This window comes from Prionailurus bengalensis, chromosome C1, assembly GCF_016509475.1.
Source record: "Prionailurus bengalensis isolate Pbe53 chromosome C1, Fcat_Pben_1.1_paternal_pri, whole genome shotgun sequence".
Classification (NCBI taxonomy): Eukaryota; Metazoa; Chordata; class Mammalia; order Carnivora; family Felidae; genus Prionailurus; species Prionailurus bengalensis.
Window position 1 is genome coordinate 197341484 of NC_057345.1, and position 18129 is coordinate 197359612.

The window sequence follows — 18129 nt, forward strand, 5'->3', positions numbered from 1 at the left end:
GAGAGAGATTGACAATCCTAGGCGGGTTCCACGTTCAACATGAAGCCTGATGTGGGGCTTGATTCCATGACCCAGGGATCATGACCTGAGATGAAATCAAGAGTCAGATTCTCTAATGACTGAGCCACCCAGGTGCCCCTCTATTTTTTCTAAGTGATGAATTAGTAAAACTCTTAATGGGAATTACAATGTGTGTGGTAGCCTTACTAGGATATCTTTATCAAAGTTACAAAATTTAATTTGAGGGAAAAGTGATAGTAGCACAAAATAAAGTGTGTAGGATCCCACTTTATGAGCAGTCAAATATTCAGCCTACAACCAATTATTTAGAAACTGATCACATTTTTGAGATACTAAGCTCCTTTATTTTTCTTCATCCTTTGTTTCTCCTGGTTACATTTTATTCATTTCTCAACCTATCCATGTAATCTATTCTGGAAGAAAGAGGGCAAAAGGAGGAGGAAAAAAATCAGATCTGTTAATGTAGTTATTTCTTAGCAGATGTGAAAGAAGTGGAAATTGTCATGAGAGAACCACTGTGGGTCACCTGCTCCACCAATGTGCAGCAGCTATAATTCCTTTGTCTTCCCCTGGCCTGGATAATTGAGAGCTAGCTGATATGTTTGGAAAGATGTAGACTACTGCATCTTTAAAACTATTCATCACAAATGACTGAATGATCCTGCAACAATTGAAACCTTCTCTACAAAAATGTACTGAAGATTTTAAATTAAAATTTCCAATATCATTAAAGCTAAAATATTTTTAGTCATATCAAGTTATTAGCTATCTTTATCATTGCTCCTGTATTTGGTATACAATTCACTATGCCAGAGAAATATAAATCTAGGTAACTCAAAATAAAAAGACAATTTTTACCCACATGAACAGAAAAATACCTGCACAGAAATTCAAAAACTGTACAAGGATTTAATTCAAAACATCAGGCATTATATATTTAAATAAATATATCAAGAGAGAAAGAAGGCAGTCATGGAGCCCAAAACCTATTGAAAGACTGAATACACAAATGGACAATGGCTAGATCATACATAAAAACAGAAGTCTAATCCCCAATTTAATAGCAACTTACCTGGGAAACCGTATCTATAATAAACAGGCTAGGAAGCCAGTCCTGTTATACAAGTTTTGCAGGAAGCCAGATTGTTACCTCCAGCAGCAATCTAGGAAGCTAAATAATAACATATGTAACAACTTAACCAAAGTTGTCAGGCCTTGAGTAACTAATAGCTTCTCTAAGTTTTGTCACCACTTTCAATTTAGGACAAACCAGAGAAAGACAAATATGTACCTGTAACTAATTACACTGGATGTCCCACTTCTAATTACCTACCCTCTTATAGTTTCCCCACGCCAAAAGCCTCCAGCCAAGGCATACTTGAAGCCTTCCCTTTTCTCCAGTATAAAGCTTTCCCACTCTTGTGTGCCTTTGAGACTCTGCCAAAATGCAAGTGGCAGCGGCAAAGTCCCTTGCTATAACAAATCTGAATAAAGAGGCTTCGCTTCTCTCATTTGTTTGGTCTTCATTAATTTCCACACTATTGAGCATCTCCTACATATCCATCAATGGGGAACACACTTAGGTATCCTAAAAAGATAACCTTCACAATATTCTTAGCAGATATTTTGAAGTTTATTTATTTATTTTGAGAGAGAAGGAGAGAGACAGAGAGAGAGAGAATCCCAAGTAGGTTCTGCGCTGTCAGCACAGAGCCTGATTCAGGGCTCAATCCCACGAAACCTTGAGATCATGACCTGAGCTGAAACCAAGAGTCAGATGCTTAACCGACTGAGCCACCCAGGCACTTCTGAGTAGATTTTAAATCTTCATTTTACAGATGTACAGACCTGAAGTTTGTAGAAGTTAGATAGCTTCTCATGTTCTTCCATTTTCATCACGCTAGAGTAAGCATTTTTGGTATATTATTGTGATAAAAGTATTTGAGATAGTATTAAAAAGGTACTAACAATAACAATAATAATAACAACAACAGGTCTAAATTTGCTGGGTGTTTTTTAGCAACACTTGCATCTGTATCTATCAACTTGCTGGATAAATGTCAGCTTTGTAGTTTTAATTGATTCATTGCTTTAAAGTCATGACATGTATCAAAATACATACAGACTTCGAAATAAAAGCACCATAGAATAAATTACATCTATATCTTATTTGCTATAAAAAACACATCAGTAGAAGTACTCAGTCAAGTAGTGATTGAATCAATAGGGTTTTTCTAGATAATATGTAGAAAATGTTGTGATATATGATGTTGAAAAGGAAATAAGTACAAATGAAATTTGAGTGATTCTTAAAGAGACTAAGTATGTATTTGCCTGGCACTTTTTAAAGGGTAATTGTTTAGCAATCACATAAGTTAACTACCATTGTATTTATTTTACATATGAAGAAACAAGTTGTAAAGTTATTAAGAACAACATGTAAAATTTATCAGCTAGTGAGCAAAAGAATCTATATTTAAAAGCCGAATTAGTTTTTGGTTTCAAAGTTTAGCAAATATGCTCAAGAAACACTTGATTAAAATTCACTTTAAGATATTCCCTTACCACATAAGTTGGCCACAGAACCTAAAACTGAAGTAATTTATTTTCTAACTATAAAATAATATAACTTAACTTTCTAGGAAGAAAAAGGGAAAATAGCATTTGCACAAATTAGAAATTACCACGGAAGCTACATAAAACCAAGTTTTTTAAAATAGGAAAACACAGATGAAGTTACATAAAACCAGATTTTTTTAAAATAACAAAACACAGATGATTAGTCAGGCCTCTTAATGCCTGAAAATAAAATGGTATTTAAGCACAGTTCCCCTAACAAAGACCTGAAAAACTAAAAAGAAATCTACAGATAACATTGTTTAAATAATAATGTGGAATAAGAAATGATAACTGAAGGCCAAATAATTTCTCATGTGGCTTCTACTTTGTCTCACTAATTTCATTTAGTTAATTCAAACCTTTATTAAGAATTCCTTGCATTGAGCATAAATTAAAATGAACAGAAAGTTGAAATCTGAGACGCCTTATGAAAAGAAAAAGATTCAAGCTCTTGGCCCTATAGCATTTCATGTTAAGGAAGGCAAACTGTTTTCTGAAATGTCTCTATTTTAAGAAAAGCAATACATTTGTCACATAAAATTACAATCACCAAAGTTATAATTTGGCCATGTTGCTAAGTATATGGAGGGGGGAAAGTTGCTTCCTTTATACACCTTAAGGACTTTGTTCCTTCCCATAAACAAGACTGATGTTCAATGAGTATTGATTTAATTTGCAAACCTTTTAGTTGTCTTCTCCCCATTGGGATGCACTGACATATTTTTCATGGAAAAGAAAAATTGAGATATTTATTTTGCCTTCTTCTACATCAGCCCTTCTAAATGGAGCAAATGAGCAAAAGGTATGGGAGAGGTTGGAGGATGCATTTCATAATCACCCCGGGGATTTCTCAAACTGCATGTATCTCAAACATTGAGGTCGATGTCAAGAAAAACAACCATATGATGAAAATAACATGTTCCAATAACTTTGAGGCAGCAGTATGTGTGATAGAGGCAGGCTGCCTACATTAGACTCCTACTCTCCCACTGGCTAACTGTAGGACACCAGTCAAATCACTTAATTGTGACAAGTTTCTTCATTTTAAGATGGAGATAATGTTAATAGAACCTAATGATATTGTTGTAAGGAATAAGAGACTTAATATATATGTGTTGACACAGGGTAAACACCAGGTTTATATATATGTTGACATGGGGTAAACACCAGGTAATTGTTATGTTATTATTGCTGTGGATCTGAAATAAAGCAAAGAACTTCACTTATGAAAATGAGCAGCAAGTTGAAAGGTTTCTTATGCTTGTGGTCAAGACAAATAGAATGCTGTCTGTTCCACCAGCTATGATAATGTTCTTAAATGAAGGAGGCTGGACACTTCTTGAAGCCAGGGATTATGTCAAAATACTTTGAATCTCAAGTGTCTAATCATGCCTTACATGTAGGAGTACTCAATACATGTTGAGTGAACATTAAATATTTTTGTAAAAAATAAACAAATGAATGAACACATGGATTGACAGTTTTCAGAAGAAGAATGATAGTCGTATAGAGTGTGCTTAATATTTAAAATTAAATGCAAGTTCTTTTCAGAAGCTTCTTTCAAAACCTAAATCTACATCTTAGAGTTGGTTCAGCAGTCCCCCCAAAAGGATTGATATAGTTCAAAGTATTGCAGTTTTCTATTTCGACTTCAAAGTGACAGGAAATACTTAAAGTCTCTTGAGTGAAAGAGGTTGTACTTGTATCACCTCTTGACTAATAAATAAGTCCTATCATCTTTTTTAAAGAGCCTATCTTGTTAAGAATTTTCATTTATATAAACACAGAGTTTTATTAGCTTGAATTGGTTGTAGATTTTTTTAAAACTAAGATTTAAGTAACATACGACAAAGGCAACATTCCTCTTTTTGAAATGGTAAAAATACTTCAGAGTACATATTCTATTACCTATGTTTGTATTTCAAAATTAACTATATATGGCATGTCTTTCCCTGGTATAGTATGTTTTTAATCTAGGAATCACCCGGGATTGAGCTGTATAATTATTTTGTAATTCCAGTGCTTATAAAATGTTTGCATGATTTGTTTCTCAGAAATAACATGGGAGGTGGTATATAATCATTTCTTACCCTATTTGAGTCAATTCTTGCTCTGGAAGTATAGATGGGAGGTGGGATGTTGAAAGCCTGAGGGACCAGGTATTCCTCAGCATCCATCATATCTTCCAGGTCCTCTTCATCCAAGAGATTCTGAAAGAACTTGCTGTCATTTGGACTGGGAAGCTTCATGCGATCATCACCCTAAAAGTTTGCCCACCAGACAAACAAACAAACAAAGATTCTTCATCTTAAATATATGGACTTTGCAGCAAATTTATGTAATATCAAAACAAGTGGTTGAAAATTCATGCACTCATTTAAAAAATAACTGTTTAACACATTTACCAGTCACAAAGGAGCTTGTAACATACTTAGATATGACACGGTAAGATAAATACATTTAATAGAATGTGATAAACGCCATTAGAGGTAATTAAAGCAGTATGCTATGGCTCTTTTGAGGGAGGCATAATCTATTTCAGACGTGAGAATAACTGTATAGGCTTCATTGCCAAGATGTTGTTTGAGCTGTGACTTTAAGAGTAAGTAATAAGGGGCAATTGACTTCTCAATCTTTACTGTATTTTATTTGGTTGGTTTGATAGGGTAGAGTTATCAGGACATGTAGCCTCCATGATTTTTTTTTAATGTTTATTTACTTTTGAGAGAGAGAGAGAGAGAGAGAGAGAGAGAGAGAGAGAGAGAGAGAGAGACAAAGCGTGAGCAGAGGAGGGGCAGAGGGAGAGGGAAACAGAACCTGAAACAGGCTCCAGGCTCTGAGCTGTCAGCACAGAGCCTGACTCGGGGCTCGAATACCCGAAACACCAGATCATGACCTGAGCCAAAGTCAGATGCTTAACAGACCGAGCCACCCAGGCGCCCCATGATTTATTCTATAGAATGACACTGTTAAAGTGATAGCTTTAAAAATCACAGCAAAAGTGGCAAATAATATAAACTAGGGTGGGAGAGACACCAAAACCCTACTCTTTTTTTGCCTCCTATATTTCTTAAATATGATTTTTTTATTTTTCAAAATTATGTGACATTTTGTATATAAGTGGTTTATGCAAGTTAATTTGGGAGAAAAATAACTAGGAACTATTAGATTCTAAATCCTGACTTTTATCTTCATGGCAGACTATTAATAGGAAGATAAATGCTACCTTGTTTCATTGAGGAAAATTAGTTCAGTGTAACCCAAGGTCCACTTGTTTATGATTTAGGCAAAATAATCATAGAGAAATATATTATAATTTTTAAATTATCCAATCCAGTGTTTCTAGTGTTTAATATAAAATGTTCTTTTGGACTGTTATTTGATTCATATGTACATCCATTCACTGGAATCTGAGTTATTGCTTGGATACTGTATATCTCCCTTAACAAAACAAAGTATATTTATAAATATATTTTAGGAAATTGAATGCAATATACTGACACTTTTAATTCACTGTCTTAAAGCCTGGACAAGATTAAAACAAAAATCCATCTTCCTTTTATTCTGAAAGGGAAGATTATAATAATGGACATGACTTAACGCATAATGTTAACAAAAAGCAGAGTGCTACAAGGTTTATCTGAGGATAAGGACTTCTTATGTATATGGATAATCATAATTATCTGGCCATTCAATAGCAGAGGCACTTGAATACTAAGGCAAGATTCCTAGAAGGAGTTCTGACATCAACTAGAAACCTCTTTTCCATAAGTCATTTCACATGATATTCTGCTTAATCGATTTATGAATGGTGATTTACAAAGTTCCAGTGTCCAGATATGTACCAACCTGAATAACTAGATATCTTTGAGGGTCTCGAGCCATCCTCGAAAATTCAGCAGCCAGTTCCTTAAATTTAGGTCTACTGTCTGCATCAATCATCCAGCCTAGAAATTCACACACAGTAAAAGGGTCACTGTATCTATCCATAATTAGGAAGAAGTAGGATGTAAATTTTATGAAAACATAGGCTGTTTGAAAAATACTGTTTTAGTAATAATGATCTAAAAAAAACAAAGAAAGCTAAAGAAAGAAATAATCCAATAGGCAAGGTTCTATCTCAAGCAGTTTGTTGATGTTCATAAGTAAATGTGAATAAGAGAAACTTTTTATTCTGTTGATCTAATTTAAAAGTAATTTTTCTTCTTATGAAACATAACCCTAGGCTAACTATAGGAACTTATAGAATCTCCTATATTTTTTTCTTAAGTGGAGAGAATGCTTCCTTTTTCTTTCTTTCTTTTTTAAAAATTTTTCTTGGATGGCTATAGAGGAGGTGATGGGGACATAATTTATTATTTTCTATTAGAAGTGACATAGAATACAAATTTTAGTTACAATGCAGTGCACCAGCACAGGGGAGGGGGTGGGGGTGGGGAAAGAAATAGAAAGCAACTTTCGCAAGCTGGTTTTTTTCCTGGTGGGGGAAAAAAAAACAATGCAAAGTAATTGGTAATGTTTGTTCAGCACTAGCCATTAGCTTATCTAACTAGTAACCTTTGCAGCATAAAAATACTATCAGCAATTTTCAAGGTATGTATTATTATTTAGCTGGGAGTCTAGATAAAGTGGGTCTTATCTCCCCAGGCTCTGCTTAGCTGATGAGATCACAAGAATACAAGTACTAAGCTTTCCTTGATTTTCTTGCCAAGTAACCCTTTTCTTAGGTATTAAAACTCATAAAAGCAAGGTAAAACTCTCTATTAGGCAAAATCTGTTCCTGATTTCTCATTGTTTCATCAGAGTATCAAAATGAAGTATATAAATCATTTCTTATGCTACTTATGAGATCAAATTATATAATGTATGCATGTTTTTAAGGTTTTTTGCATAGATGACTACTGAAGATGCTTGATTCAATAAAGTTATAAAGTGAGTTTCTTTTTTCTGGGAGTTCAATTTTTATTCTTGTTCTGGGAAGTCTTTGGGTGTCATTTCATGTATCATTAATATCACCTGATTTTTTTCCCTCTCCTAATAAAGCTGCACTATATGCATCCATTTGCACACACACACACAAAATTGCTGTTGATACCAAGATGCTAATGAGAAAATAGGTGTTTCTGGAATTATTAGAACCTAAAAAGGTTAACTTCACCAGGAGGTATCCGTTTCTTTCTAACTAAATATTGAGTAAATAGAACTATGCTTAGAGAAAAGGGCATGCTGACCTGAACTGGAAGGCACATTTTTTATTTCTTTCCTCACTGTCAGAATGTATCACACATGTCATGAATATAAATCTGAGTAGACCTGGGTCCAAAGTCTCTTATTAATAAGATGCTTATTCACCTTCACCAGTTTGTTTCTTTGCTAACCCTGTGTAAATCGAAAGGGGAAAACCCCAGATTACACAAGAAAGATTGCTGAATGTTAATCTCACTTAAATTAACTAGGAAACTCCAGAGACTTCCTTAATTCTATTTAAATTAAGAGCCTAGGCTGCCAAAACATATTTATAATACGTATGTGTCTGGGGCATAGAAAGGAGGAAAAAAAAGGAAGAGAATTTGATGTAAACAAATGATCAAATTGAAAAAAAAAGTAAACATTCATAATCTTTTTATTTGACTGTAGATTCATGTCTTCCTACTTTCCATTCTGTCCTGCTAATTTCCTGTTGACTAAAACTGGTAAACCTCTTTCCATTTAATTCATTTTTTCAACTATCAGCTTCAAGCTTTCTTTCTTTATATCAGATCATTTGTTTAGACTGCTATTTTCCTATAAAGATTACTAACATTATTGTAACTAATTACATCTCTTTATGAAAGACAATGTGATTGTCATGGAAATGATAAGAATCAAAGTGAAATGAATCAGAAGAGAAAGAGTCATATAATTTTGACTTCATAACATGGAAGCATGATATTGCTTCCTATTCATAATAATCACAAAAACGCAGGTGTTTACATGATCTTTTCATAATTATTTTTGGACTTTTACATTTTTCAATATACAAAAACATTATGCAGGTAGATTAATCTATACTATTGCTTTACTAAGAGTGATGATGGTGATGATGAAATTATTTTGCAATCTTACATTTGACCATGACCATGTAAACGTCAATAGTGCAGATAGGAGGCTGGGGCAAACGTTCTCCTTTCTCTAATAAATCCGGGATTTCTCTGGTTGGAATTCCATCATAGGGTTTTCCTCCAAAGGTCATCAGTTCCCATATGGTAACTCCTAAATTGGAGATCAAATATTTACATAAGCATATTAACAACATACTTTGAATAAACCAGCAGTATGCCAGTGACAAAAGAAAGCTCCCTAGAAGGCAATCAAAATTAGACTAAAGAAAAGCTCTTCAGATTTCTATATTCATTAGCAGAAGCCCAGTGACAAAATCTTTGTGGGAAATTCAATTATCTTATTATTGTCTTGAAATTTTTAATGAGTAGCAGAGACAATTCAGAGTGCGTATCAGAACACAGAATCTTTTCCCCATGTCTACTTTTAAGTAATGTTAACATTTGCTGATTCTAGTTAATTTTCACTACACCGCATTAGAGTCTATCAAACAATTTACTATAAACATGTGTATCTAGTATTAAGTAAATATGATTGCAGGCAAAATCTGATGTTGACTAATTTTGACATTAACCTCTTTGCTATTAAAAGCCCTATGGGCTAAGCTGTGGTGCCAAAATGAATACCTTATGTTATGATAAATAATCATGGCTCTCTCTTTAACTCACACAAAGAGAACAAGTGGAAAACACACACACACACACACACACACACACACACACACAGATTTATTTCTTTAATACCTGTGAGACCCTGAGTGAGGAATGATCCATATATACCATAATACATGTGAAGTAGGCATCACAAAATTGAAAGGAATCAATAATAGTTGATCCCTTAGATAATGAAATCACCTTCTTGAATCACTAGAAGAGTGATTTGTTCTGTAAAAGCAAATACCCTAAATATTAACATGCAAATAGCTAGCATTGATGAAAATGATTCTGATTTGAACAATACTATACACATTACAGACTCTTCTTTGTGATCTAATAATTATACAATTAAGAAGTTATCATTTCTTAAGGTTAAGGATTGTAAGTTCAGAAAGAGCTGTATGTGTATAGGAGTCTCACCAGGTGAATTTTGATTGGTGCATATAATATGCAAAATATGGTTTAATATAAAATCCATTAATTAGGACCATGCTTTCTTTTTCATGTCCATCTGTAATGAATTATTTATTCATTTTTAGTTCATAACAGTTATCATTGACTAATAATAAAAATACAAAGCTTAAAATATAAAAGTATATGTGAATTGCCAATTATCCTTTATAATAAGATCACTAATTACCTGATTTTTTGATTAATATTTATATCTTATAATTCTTATATAAAAATGTAATTAGTGACACCATTTAATTGATTGATCTTTATTAAACCCTACTTATGAGGCACCTGGGTGGCTCAGTCAGTTGAGTGACTCTTGGTTTTGGTTCAAATCATGATCTCATGGGTTTGTGAGATCGAGCTCCATGTAGGGCTCCATGCTGTCAGCATGAAGCCTGCTTGGGATTCCCTCTCTCTCTCTCTCTCTCTCTCTCTGTCCCTCTGTCTCTCTCTTCCCTTCCCCTGCTCTCTCTCTCTCTCTATCTCTCTCTCTCTCAAAATAAACAAATAAATAAACTTAATTTTTTTTAAATCCTACTTAATTTTGCATATTAAAAAATGACTTCCTAGAGCCAATAATTAAGATTCAGTGTCCATGAGGCAGACTGGAACAAGTTAAGAACTGGATGGCTGTCCATTTCTATTCAGTCAGTCAATATAAATACACATTTATAGAATATATATTTAATGAGGACATTTTATGAACTTATGTATGCAATTATAAAAGATAGAATACATGCCCTCATATCTCTATCAGAACTTACAAGAAAAATGCAAAGCAATTACAAATCAAAATAATAGAAAATATAATAAACAGAAACATAAATACAAAAACAAAATCAGGAACATCAAAACCCCTACTTCTGCCAGTAATAATTTAATTAAATCTTTTTAGGAGTGACAAGATAGGGTTAAACAGAGATGGCTTCATTCAGAAGGACAATTACAGGAAAACTGAATCAGAAACATTCTCAAAACATACAATTCTATCATTCAGAGATATAAACCATAGCCAATGCATATTTATTTTTGTAAAAATAAAGATGAACCCAGTGGCAATTTTCTACAAAGGTTCACTGTAAACAACATTATGTTTCTGTCTTGTATACCTTTTGCAATCAACTATAATATATCATAAAAATCCTAAAATGCCTTATGGGTATGGATTGATGGCCTGGGCTATATTTCAAAGCAGAGTACTACTTATGTATCTATCTATCTATCTATCTATCTATCATCTATCTCTCTATCAATCTATCTATCATCTATCTGCCTACTTACTTATTTTAGAGGCCATTTAAAATTTGACTGTAGTAGACTGTTACATTTATTTCAGGGAAACATACATAGGAAAAAGGGAAAATAAAAAGAAAAAAGTATATGACATATATCAAAATGTATGTGTAATATATAATCTATCATATAAAATATAATCTATGGATTTATCTCTATCATATAATATATAAGCTAATTTGTACCATATAATATATATAATAGATTTATGTTTCTATTAAGTCCTTACAGTTCAACAACTAAATTTTACAAGCATTTTCCTATACTCGTTTAAATCTCAAACACATCACACTTTCTACTTCTAAGCTGAGTAGAACACATGAGGCCTTACATGGAAATTTTAAACCTATAGCATACATGTATAGAGGAGGAAAAAAAACACTTTAAAGAAATGTCTTATTTTTATTTCACTTTTATTTTTTAAAATATTTATTTTTGAGAGAGAGAGATGAGAGAGAGAGAGAGAGAGAGAGAGAGAGCGAGCATGCGCGAGCACCAACGGGGGAAGGGTAGAGAGAGAGGGAGACAGAGAATCTGAAGCAAACTCTAGGCTCTGAGCTGTCAGCACAGATACCAAGATGGGGCTCAAACCCATGGACCTAGAGATCACGACCTGAGCCAAAGTAGGAGGCTTAACCAACTGAGCCACCCAAGAGCCTCTTAAGTTTTTTTTTTTTTAAGATAAATTTTGCTTTTCTAGATAAGAGGTGTAAGTTCTTTAATGATTGAATAGCTTAAATCTTTTGCCTAAAAAAACAATAATAAAGATAAAACAAAGTTTAAATTTGAGTGAACTAAATTGTATCATGCTTTCAAGACCCACCACTCCCTTTTTCCTTAAATGGACATTGTGCTTTTAATTTGTAAGAAATACTGGTTTTATTTAAACTTAGAAAAGCTATTGATTCATTCTCATTAATATCTGGATGGACTTAGGTTGTGAATAGACAGATGCTAAATATCTCATTTCAACAATTAAATTAAATGCATTACATGAATGTTCTAAGTTTAAAGACCACTCTTTTCCAGTTCATATTATTCACTCTCTGTCTGTTTATTCCAAAGTAATTTGTAAATTAAAATCAAAGGTGCGATTAGCAATCTTCTCATATCTCTCCCCTCACATTTAGTGCTTTCACCTATTTTCTTTCAGTAATTGTTCTTTGTTACAATAACTTCTTTCTTATTATAGAACAGACACTCTTTCATTTTTAACATGTTTTCAAAGAGTTTTTGATAATTAAGGCCATGAGGTTCTATGACATTGTTCCTAAACTAAAGTTGACTTTTTTTGTTTTCCTGTCAAAATGATCACAAAAGTTGCTACCAACCAAAGATTATGGTAGACAACTCAACTGAGATATTAACATATTACATTTTAGAGAATGAAGGAATAAAAAAAAAGGCAGATAACAATATTATTTAGAGGTTTTTTTTTTTTATGGAATAGCAAAGAGTTAATTCCTTTAAGAAACAAGGCTTATAAGTATTTCCAACACAATAAAATAAGTTGTTTTAATATATTTCACATGAACCTAATATATTTAATTTTGCCTTAAAACCCTTAATTCACAAGGAAGATTTATTTACCATAACTCCAAACATCACTCTGATGGGTGAACTTCCTGTAGTGTATACACTCCAGAGCCATCCATTTAATTGGCATCTGAGAAATAAAAAGAGAAATAAAAAGTTAACTTTTTATAGTTATATAAAAATTCATTTCTATAGTCATTTCTCAAAATATGAGCTTCTAGGCTTGCCTCAGTTGTATTTTTTGATTGTGTGTATAGAAAATATAAATATAATAATAATAATAAATGTTATTTTTAAAGTTTATTTATTGTTTAATTTACAACCAACTTAGCATATGGTGCAACATTGATTTCAGGAATAGATTCCTTAATGCTTCTTATCCATTTAGTCCATCCCCCCTCCCACAACCCCTCCAGCAACTCTCTGTTTGTTCTCTATATTTAAGAGCCTTTTATGTTTTTCCCCCTCTCTGTTTTTATATTTTTTCCTTCCCTTCCCTTATGTTCATCTGTTTTGTATCTTAAATTCCTCATATGAGTTAAGTCATGATATTTGTCTTTCTCTGGCTAATTTCACTAGCATAATGCCCTCCATTTCCATCCACATTGTTGCAAACGGCAAGATTTCATTCTTTTTGATTGCCGAATAATACTCCATTGTATATATATATACACCACATCTTCTTTATCCATTCATCCATTGATGGACATTTGGGTTCTTTCCATACTTTGGCTATTGTCGATAGCGCTGTGATAAACATTGGGGTGCATGTGCCCCTTCGAAACAGCACACCTGTATCCCTTGGATAAATACCTAGTAGTGCAAATTCTGGGTCATAGGGTAGTTCTATTTTTAATTTTTTGAGGGAACCTCCATACTGTTTTCCAGAGTGGCTGTATCAGTTTGCATTCCCACCAGCAGTACTTAATAATAAATGTTATTTTTTAATACAGGGAACAATGAATTGAAATTTATAAAATTCTAAAAGTGAAATAACCTAAAGATATATTTTTAAAAGCTTCAAAAACAATGACAAGTAAAAGAATAAAATAAGTATCATTTTCTCTATTTCTTAATGTTCAGCAATTAATTCAGTTACTAGTTATTATGACTCTCAATACTACTCTAAACATCTAAGATATGTGCTTCTAAAAATATGGTCTATTACATTTTTGTCCCCAAAATGAGACTCCTTACATTTTCAGTTATCCCTTCAGAACATTTCTGACCACCAGTACAACGGACTCTTTCTACACTTGCCCTTTCCTTTTTCCTCTCATATAATCTGGTCACTTAAAGCACCCACAATAATGTATTCCAAAGTTAGGCTTGCTTTATTCCCCAGCCACAAATGGTCTCCCTTGTTTTGGTTAGCCAGTATTGAAAATACATACCAAAATAGGTATTATATAAAAGGATACGAGAGGATCAGTACCAATCTATTACCACTACAAGAAAAACAACTCACATACCCTGCCGATGATGGGTCAGCAGAGTAAGTTTCAACTAGGAAGGGCAGCATTATATAGCTGAAAATATAATTACGTTCTACAGAATAAAGATAAACACTTCTGCTTTGCAGTTGAAAGCTTAAAACTAAATAGGCCTTTGAAATCATGAGGTTCGCTGCTCACCAAGGTGACATCAAGGTAACTCTATGACAGAATCATGGCATTCAGTGAAAGGGAACAGAAGACACATTGAAAGTAATTTCCCTATGGGCAAGGAGTTAGCCGACTTTATGGACTACGGACATTGTGTTAAAGAAGTAAGTTTAAATCACAGGTGGCTTGATAAAGACTTAATGGTAACTAGGCATTTAAAGCTATAATGAATCTTGCTTTAGACAAATCCTACAGCTGTATGTTCTTAAGACAAGTCAAGTCATGTGATTTATGGACTTCTACTGTGCAATCTTGTAGTGAATTTCAAAGCTGTGGTCTCAAACTGCTGCAATTTGGTAGTAAACAGGCAAAATAGTCTAATAAAATCAAGGAAAAGTCAGGAAATACTACAAACCTTAAGTTTTTTTAAAATTTTATTTTCTTTTGTCTTGTGATAAGATTTGAAGATATATAGTTATATAAGATATCATACAAAGTTATATAAAAATCATATACTACATGATACATAAAATCAATGCTAAGCATTTGAAAGCATTGCAAAATATTTATAACATATATTTGGATGGCTCATGATAAATAAGGCACATGATAAATATATTTATATGACACTTTAATAACTTTTTTTGTTAGCATGAGTTTATACATAGGTTAAGGTTGCATTTGCTTATTTCATTTGGCCTCTCCTGGTCCAAGTTTTGCCATATAAGCTAGGGGGACCTCCAGATGGAGAAGAGATATCCTCACTGTATAGCCAAGGCCAGCAATCTTAGCATCAGGTTAATGAGAAAAACAAGAGCCGGAACTAAGGCATGAGCTGGGACCATATGGCAGGAATACAGTTGTCAGGCAGGGCCTGAGACTAGAGAATCAGAAAAGTAGAAGAGGCAATGGCACTGTTAAGATTCCTGGGACATAGCAGGCTGTATTCTGGTGGAGAGAATCAAAAAATAAATAAAGTAAATTGGTCAATCACTTTCTATGATAAAAGCTTAAAAAAATACAACCATATTAAGAGGAATCTGTTGTACCTGGTATAGGAGGATTCAAAGTTAAATAGGATGATGAACTTTCCAGTGAGGTATGGTTCTTGGTACTAGCCAGGTTACTATGAAAGAATAGTTGGGTCTCTCTGTAGTAGCTAGCCCTGCGTTCTTAGGATCAATGAAATAATGTCTATGGCCCTTAAGTGTAATATCTGGATTTCCGAAGGATCCACCTACTTCCCACACTGGATGTGACATAAGGACCACTAGAGATTAATTGTCTTATTTTGGCTACTTTTGAGAAATGGAAGTTGGTTCATATATATACATTTGACCCTGGGTGGGAGAGAAGGCAAATGGTAGAGTTGAGATTTTATAATCTCTTAACCTCAGGCTTATTTACTTCTTCTTATGACATATAAGGAGATAAAAGGATATCATACTATATTTTCAAGCAATATTGTTCTAAAAAGATACCCACCTTTCCTCCATCAGCATTATACTCTTTTTCATCTCCTTCTAAGAGCCTAGCTAGTCCAAAATCTGTGATTTTCACATGGTTTGGAGATTTCACTAAGACATTTCGGGCTGCCAAATCCCGATGAACAAGCCGTCTTTCCTCCAGGTACATCATTCCCTGAAAAACACGAAGTTCCAAAAAGACAGTTAATGCCTAGGCTTTTCTATTGTCTAAAAAGTAGTTCCTTTGCCTTCAGTTGCAAGTGCTTGATTTCTCTAAGTGAAGCCAGAATCCTGGAATATTTTTCAAAATTACGAAAAACCCAATAAAGGGATAAAAAAGCAAATGGCAAATAGCTTTTGGCCTTTTCCCCTAAAGTCCTGTAAAGAATGAATTACCTGTATATGAACTAAATGTTAGATCATTTTTTTTCCCCAGAGATTTTGCACTCTCTTGCAAACACTTCCATCAGTGAAGTGTGCGTGTGTCTCAGCAGATAAGCTAAGAGACCCACACATTTCTAGTTGTTTTCTTCTCAATAACTCCTGCTTGATGTCACTCTCCCCTTACACCCCTTCTCCAAACAAACACACCAACAGTAATTAAAAAAAAAAAAACAAAACCCAAAAACTTCATATGCAGGTTTAATGGCACCAAAATCACCAGAATAGTTTCTATCAAAGCTGAAGAATTATATTATTCTTATTAATTAGGCAAAAAATGAATTATACCCCAGACGCATGAAAAGCCTATACTTTTTTAAAATGGTGTCAATGACAATAGTAGTCATTAGAACAACCTGCAAGTGAAATTACATTGTTTATAATGACCCTGATGTTAGCCTTTAATATGTTTTCTTCAAAAAACATATAGGGTTATTAAAATAAAATACATTACTGATTGCCAACAATTTACATATATCCATATATATTCATATGGGGATATATATATCTCTATAATTCATAAAAGCAATAAATAAAATTGCACTTTGCCAGTAAATAAACTAAGAGTAATTAAACATTAGCCTTAACTAAAGGTTGATGAAAAGAAGCAAACTCAGAGGCCTAGATGGGAGCGAACATATTTTTATTCAAGTGTTAGAGGAAATTCTGTATTTGAGGATTTCAGTGGTAAAAAACATTGTCGCTTAAAAACAAATCAGAATTATTATAAAATCACTAAAGCATACTCTCATGCCAATTCCAAATCAAAGCTGTTGGTAGTTAATATCACAATTGCAGGACTTTGAAGGATTAATGGTTTTTGATATCAAAACAAAAGCTGCGGAAAACAGACACATAAATCACACAGGTAAAAAAAAATGAACCATATACTCAGTGTAGTGTAAAGAGAAGATTGCTTCAAACAGCATCATGAGCCAAACACTATACTATAAATGCCCATTAAACACAACCAGTGGACGTACTGCCTGATATGGTCCAACTGGTCAGTAGTGTATTTGTGTTTTCTGAAATCAGTCCACAACTGAGATTTATAAGGTTTCGTCCTCTTTCCTAAACAGTGTTTTCTCTTCGATTATGCCAACTAATAAATTCCTAGAATAAAATGAATCTGAAAACATATAACCCTTATATGACTAAGGGATCAAAAAAATAGATTTATTGTTTTGGAGATAAAGTATTTTTAATTATTTGCCCTTTTAAGAAATGTCCACAAAAATATTCATCATTATCTTTCCTACCACTTTCATATCAGAATATGGAAATTGTGTTTGCAACAAGTTAATATTCAGATCCACACACAATGACAGAATACACACTATGTTCCAGGCACTGTGCTAGACATCAGGGAACAAAAAAAGAGTCAGAGAAGATCTATTCATTGCAGGAAGAAAGAGCTGTTAATAAGGTGGGCAGACGTGGAATACAGGCTTGAACGGATCAATGTGACACATGTAAGGCATTTAAGGAGAACTGTGTTTTGAGGACCATTTGTAGTATAGCCTAGGAATATGCACGAGGGGAGCCTTCAGAGAGGTCCTGAGGCCTAAGTAATGTTTGAATGATATCCATCAGTTGGGCAAGATGAGGACAAAATTGCAGTTACAGAGAACACACACAGGGGCACCAATACCATGGTGTACTGGGACAAAGGTACGTAATTCTGTATTTCTAAATCATTATTCATAAAGAAGGGAGAGTGATGAGTGGTGAGGCTGACAAAGTAAGAAGAGGCTTGATTCAAAAAGGGCCTCTTACGTGTTGTGGTAGATAATCTGCACTTCACTGTGGTGATGCAGAGGTTGAAAAAGGAGAGTGACACAGTGATCATTGGAGTCTTGCAAAAAAATCACCTGGTGTATAAACAAAGGGCTGGACACAAATACAGCAGAAGTCAGGAGCCACTGCCACAATGCAGAA

At 33.7% G+C, this 18129-nt stretch overlaps 1 protein-coding gene across 4 annotated transcripts in view; it reads right to left on the reverse strand.

Moving 5' to 3' along the window:
- ERBB4 (erb-b2 receptor tyrosine kinase 4) overlaps nt 1-18129 on the reverse strand; it is a 1144797-nt gene that overhangs the window by 37979 nt on the left and 1088689 nt on the right. For all 4 annotated transcript variants that reach the window (XM_043577726.1, XM_043577724.1, XM_043577727.1 and 1 more), the window contains exons 21-25: nt 15770-15925; nt 12735-12810; nt 8746-8892; nt 6490-6587; nt 4731-4901 (exon numbers count right to left, since the gene is read on the reverse strand). In XM_043577726.1, the coding sequence (XP_043433661.1) occupies nt 4731-4901; nt 6490-6587; nt 8746-8892; nt 12735-12810; nt 15770-15925 (648 nt within the window). The remainder of the gene's footprint in view (nt 1-4730; nt 4902-6489; nt 6588-8745; nt 8893-12734; nt 12811-15769; nt 15926-18129) is intronic.